General features: G+C 41.0%; 1 protein-coding gene across 1 annotated transcript; it reads left to right on the plus strand.

Moving 5' to 3' along the window:
- The first annotated feature begins 792 nt into the window (after window positions 1–792).
- LOC107009665 lies at window positions 793–2,679 on the plus strand. Its single transcript, XM_015209007.1, has 2 exons — window positions 793–1,174; window positions 1,295–2,679. Exons 1-2 carry the CDS (start codon window positions 793–795, stop codon window positions 2,677–2,679), a joined length of 1,767 nt encoding a protein of 588 aa, XP_015064493.1.
- The last annotated feature ends 3,713 nt before the right edge of the window (window positions 2,680–6,392 follow it).

Here is a 6,392-nt window from a genome sequence, read left to right on the forward strand (position 1 = left end):
GACTACTTTGTTTCCTGACATGATCCATAAGGAAATTGATGTTTATGTGGACGATGTCATCATCAAATCAAAGGAAAGTTCAAATCATCTTGAGGACTTACGGAAATTCTTTGCCAGGCTACGCAAGTACAATCTGAAACTGAATCCAGGAAAATGTGTCTTTTGTGTGCCTGCTGGAAAGCTTTTAGGTTTCATTGTCAGTCGTCGAGGTATAGAATTGGACCCATCAAAGATCAAAGCAATTCGTGACCTTCCCCCGCCAAAGAGCAAGAAGGAGGTAATGAGTTTCTTAGGGCGACTTAACTACATTAGTCGTTTCATAGCTCAATCTACTGTCATCTGTGAACCTATCTTCAAGCTGTTAAAAAAGGATGCTGCGGTGAAATGGACAAGCGAATGTCAACAGGCATTTGACAAGATCAAAGACTATCTATCCAATCCTCCTGTGTTGGTTCCACAAGAGTCAGGTAGACCATTACTTTTGCATATTTCAGTATTGGATAATGCTTTCAGTTGCATCTTGGGACAACACGATGAAACAGGGAGGAAGGAGCAGGCAATATATTATATGAGCAAGAAGTTCACATCGTGCGGAGTCCGATACTCTCTATTAGAGCGTACCTGTTGTGCTCTAACATGGGTTGCCCAAAAGTTACGACATTACCTCTCATCGCATACTACTTATCTGATTTCAAGGATGGATCCTTTGAAGTATATCTTTCAAAAACCCATGCCCACAGGTAAACTGGCAAATGGCAAATATTGTTGAGCGAGTTTGACATAGTGTATGTCATGCAAAAAGCAGTGAAAGCACAGGCATTAGATGACCACATGGCAGAGAATCACGTGGACGATGATTACAGGCCGTTGAAGACCTACTTCCCAGATGAAGAGGTAGCCTTTGTGGGAGAGGACATTTCTGAAGAATATGATGGATGGAGAATGTTCTTTGATGGAGCTAAAAATCTGAACGGATCCGGCATCCAGGCTGTTTTGATCTCATCCACCGGGCAACATTATCCAGTATCAGCAAAAATTAGATTCCTTTGCTCAAACAATATGGCCGAATACGAAGCCTGCATACTAGGTCTCCGACGGGCGANTGCGATTGACTTGGATGTCCAGGAAATGCTAATAATAGGGGATTCAGACTTATTGATCCATCAGGTTCGAGGTGATTGGGCAACAAAAAATTGAAAGTTGTTACCATATTTGGAGTGCGTGCGTAGGCTATGTAAAAGGTTTGTCAAAATAGAATTCAGACATGTACCAAGAGTCCAAAATGAATTCGCAGACGCCTTAGCTACTCTGTCTTCTATGATTCGACACCCTGATCACAATTACATCGATCCTATTCACATTCACATACATGAACAACCAGCTTATTGTTTCCATGTTGAGGAAGAGCCTGATGGAAAGCCCTGGTACGATGACATTAGAGGATATTTGAAGAGTGGTGAATACACAGAAGATGCAACAAGTGTACAAAGGAGTACAATTCGAAGGTTAGCAACCCAATTCTTTTTAAGTGTGGAAATCCTCTATAGGAGAACTCCCGATTTGGGGCTGCTAAGATGCGTCGAAGCAAGAGAGGCTCGCATGCTGGTCGAAGAGATACATGCAGGCACCTGTGGCCCTCACATGAACGGTTTTACATTAGCAAAGAAGATTCTGAGTTTAGGATATTATTGGCTAACTATGGAGACAGACTGCATTCGCTACGTCCAGAAATGTCGTCAATGTCAGACTCACGCAGATATGATTCGAGTACCTCCCAATGAACTCCATCTCACTAGTTCACCTTGGCCGTTCGCAGCATGGGGCATGGATGTCATTGGTCCAATCGAGCCAACAGCATCCAACGGGCACAGATTCATTCTTGTCGCAATTGACTATTTCACCAAGTGGGTTGAGGCCACCTCCCATAAATCAGTGACAAAGAAAATTGTGGATGAATTTGTCAAAAATAACATTATTTGTAGGTTTGGAGTTCCTGAGTCCATCATCACCGACAACGGCACCAACCTAAACAGTGACCTAATGAGATCAATGTGTGAGAAGTTCANCAACGAACTCCATGTCACTACTTCACCTTGGGCGTTCGCAGTATGGGGCATGGATGTCATTGGTCCAATCGAGCCAACAGCATCCAACGGGCACAGATTCATTCTTGTCGCAATTGACTATTTCACCAAGTGGGTTGAGGCCACCTACCATAAATCAGTGACAAAGAAAATTGTGGATGACTTTGTCAAAAATAACATTATTTGTAGGTTTGGAATTCCTGAGTCCATCATCACCGACAACGGCACCAACCTAAATAGTGACCTAATGAGATCAATGTGTGAGAAGTTCAAGATCAGTCATCGAAACTCTACAGCATACAGGCCACAGATGAACGGGGCTGTTGAGGCAGCAAACAAAAACATCAAAAGGATATTGCGCAAGATGATCGATAACCACAAACACTGGCAGGAAAAGCTACCTTTCGCATTGTTGGGGTATCGTACCACAATCAGAACTTCCACAGGGGCCACACCTTACTTCTTAGTATACGACACTGAAGTTGTGATACCCGCCGAAGTAGAGATACCTTCCCTAAGGATCATCCAAGAAGCAAAGTTGAGTGATGCTGAATGGATACAAGGTCGGGCAGAGAATTTGGCATTAATAGATTGAAGATGAATTAACGCCATTTGTCACGGTCAGCTCTATCAGAATAGAATGGCCAGAGCTTTCAACAAGAAGGATAAACCCAGACATTTCTCACCTGGGCAACTGGTTTTGAAGCGGATTTTCCCAAATCAAGACGAGGCAAAGGGTAAATTTTCACCAAACTGGAAAGCTCCGTACATAGTCTCTCGAGTACTGACGGGCAGGGCCCTCATACCTGCAGAAATGGATGGAGAAGTTTGGCCAAAACCTATCAATTCAGATTCTGTGAAAAAGTATTACATCTAGAGATTGCTTCATGCTCTTTTGTAATTTGGAACTACGTCAGACCTGATTCCCGTTTAAGGGGGGATACGTAGGCGCTCCTATGGGGGTTCGGTCTTATCATAAATAAAACATTCATTTTCCCCTTTTCTATTGATAACTGGGGAAGAATTTTTGAGAGGATGTCAAAAATTCCATCAAGATTTCTCCTGGCACATCTTGATAACGGGGGCAGAATTTTTGAGAGGATCTCAAAAATTTTATCAAGATTCTCCTGGAACATCTTCATACTGGGGCAGAATTTTTGAGTAAATTAAAAAATTTACCAGAAGTGTCTTCTCAACAAGCAGTCAACTTACAATGAAGATCAAATGATAGCTGTACTTTTGAGCCAGACATTGTAAAGTCTCAACCTATGCCATGGTCAAAGATTCGACATCAGCTTTTACTAAATGATAATTTCAAAATCATTCAAAGTTTTTCTCCCTTTTATGAGAAACAGACGCTCGAAGAGGTGTGGATGGCGAGCCAAAGGAGCACGCTGCGCCAATCATGGATACAGATCAACCGCCCCCCTTTAAACTAAATATTTTTATTTGAATGTAGAAATACAGGTACATATACAAAGGCAACTTCAATAATCAACATACCACATTTGAGCCCGACAAATGACACCCAACCCTTCCAATAAGGCGGACGCCCAAGCTACTGTACGCCCTCAAGCAATTGCTGTGCTGGAAAATTACATTCTGCTCGATGTTGCATCATTTGCACATACGCCTCATATCGCATTATGCTAAAAAAACTACATCATTATAATATGCCCGAGATCGCAGAAATGCATCACTTCATGTGCTCGATATTGCATGTGCCCGAAGAAATGCATCATTGCATGTGCCCGATATTGCATGTGCTCGAAGAAACGCATCATTGCATGTGCCCGATATTGCATGTGCCCGAAGAAATCCATTATTGCATGTGCTTGATATTGCATGTGCCCGAAGAAATGCATCATTGCATGTGCCCGAAGAAATGCATCATTGAATGTGCTCGATATTGCATGTGCCCGAAGAAATGCATCATCGCATTGTGCCCGAGACCGCATTGCGCCCGAAATTTGCATAAGCCCAAGCTTGCATCTTGCTCGAAGTTTGCATGCGCCCGAATCAAATAATGTCACAAGAGTATCAACATATGCCTAAAACAGATACGCTCTCTTTACTCATTACTTATATTCCAAAGGCGTCATCCTCCAAAGGCATCATCTTTCATGGCCTGCGGACTTCATGTCATGGCTTGAGGACTTATTTTATGCATATCATGTTCCTAAGGCGTCATAGCCTAAAGGCATCATCCTCATGGCCTGCAGACATCATATCATGGCCTAAGGGTTTAATTTCTATCTATCATGATCCGAAGGTGTCATAGTCTAAAGGCGTCATTTTCATGGCCTACAGACAACATTTCCATGACCTGAGGATACACTTTGCATATCATGGCCCTAGACATCACAGCCTAAGACGTCATTTTTTCACGATCTTAAGGCAAACATTCATGGTCAACATGGGAATTGCATCATCTTTACATTTACCATTTATTTTGATATATATGTTCTAATTACTCTATTTAAGTTATAATATAAGTTACAGATGTGCAGATTACAAACAAAGCTACTTTATGAACGACTGTTCTTATGCTTACTAACAAAGGCTCCGACAAATTCTTGGCTACTCGCACTATCATTTCGCTACTCATCCATCATTCAGGCTACTATAAAGATATCTTCGGATTCAACTCGCCACTGTAACCTACCGTATCTTCATCTAGGCTCGTCCGCCTTACAATGCGACATCTAGGTTCGTCCGCCTTACAATGCGACATCTAGGCTCGTCCGCCTTACAATGCGACATCTATGTTCGTCCGCCTTACAGTGCAACATCTAGGCTCGTCCGCCTTACAATGCGACATCTAGGCTCGCCGCCTTACAATGCGACGTCTAGGTTCGTCCGCCTTACGATGCGACATCGAGGCTCGTTCGCCTTACAAAGCGACATCTAGGCTCGTCCACCTTACGATGCGACATCTAGGCTCGTCCGCCTTATAATGCGACATCTAGGCTTGTCCGCCTTAGAATAGGACATTTAGGCTCGTCCGCCTTAAAACGACATTTAGGTTTGTCCATCTTATATGACATTTAGGCCGTCCACCTTAAAGGGACATTTAGGCTTGTCCGCCTCATAGGACATTTATTCGTCCGCTTTATAAGATATTTAGGCCGTCCGCCTTAAAATGACACTTAGGCTCGTCCGCCTTAAAATGACGTTTAGACTCCAATCAAAGATTTTTCTTATATTATTATATCTTTATACTATCAAATCTGTTGGAGTTTGAGGTTATTCTTCAGAGATGGGCCAAAGACTATCAAGGCTTGCACGACGTCTCAAAACAGATACGCTTCTTATCACCTTTTGTCATTTATTTAGAACTCATATTTTATCGGTCATACATTATTTATAAGCTAACATTTTATCTAGAATTTGCAGATATGATCGATCACCCTTTGATTACAATTATCATGCTATCATCTATTGCAACAACGACCCTATCAATTCTTTACTACTCATACCCCGAACCTTTCTTAAAGGCTGATAACCATACTCTACCATTCTCTTCCTGCTTACTAGTCATGCTCTTTTAGCCACTCTATCTCTCTCTTCTCGTTGCGCTAGTCTTATCCATTCAAGCCGATATCGTGCCTTTCAAATACCTTAGCGCTCTTTCAATTTTTATGAATTTCATTTGCTCTTGAATCTAGAACTACACAAGACCTTATTCTCGTATAACCAGAGATATGTAGGCGACTTAAAACCAAAGTCTCGGTCGTACCCTTTTTCAACTCTACTTCGGTTCAATTGATCCCACTGACATCTGTCATCGGTCGGACAAAATCGGCTACTAAGTCAACGTTGGTTGCCTGACAATTCATTCTTCATTCTCAATCAACCAAGGGGCAGCTGTTGACACCCAATTTTGACCGACCTTTAACCGTTTTTAGGAATACTATTCGATTAAATACGTATTTTAAATTTTAATCGACTTTGCTTGAAAATCATATATGTTAGTATGTTTTACTTTATAAAATTTTCGTAAATATTACTAAAATATTTTACAATTATTAATGAATTTCAAATGTTTTAAAAATTTAAATGATTTTCAATTACCTAAACATATTTTAATGTAGTATTTTAATTAAATAGTAATTCCTACACTTTCCTTAAAATTATTTAAATTCTAGCCTATTCTATTATAATTTCTTTCAATTCTAGCTACTTCAATTAAATTTTATTTCAATCATAGCCCCTCTTTCATTTCAATTCTAGCCATTTTAATTGCAATTGTAGCCATTCCATATTCAATCCAATCTGATTTCAATACATCTCATCTCATAATCTCAT

Source organism: Solanum pennellii, chromosome 2, assembly GCF_001406875.1.
Source record: "Solanum pennellii chromosome 2, SPENNV200".
NCBI lineage: Eukaryota > Viridiplantae > Streptophyta > Magnoliopsida > Solanales > Solanaceae > Solanum > Solanum pennellii.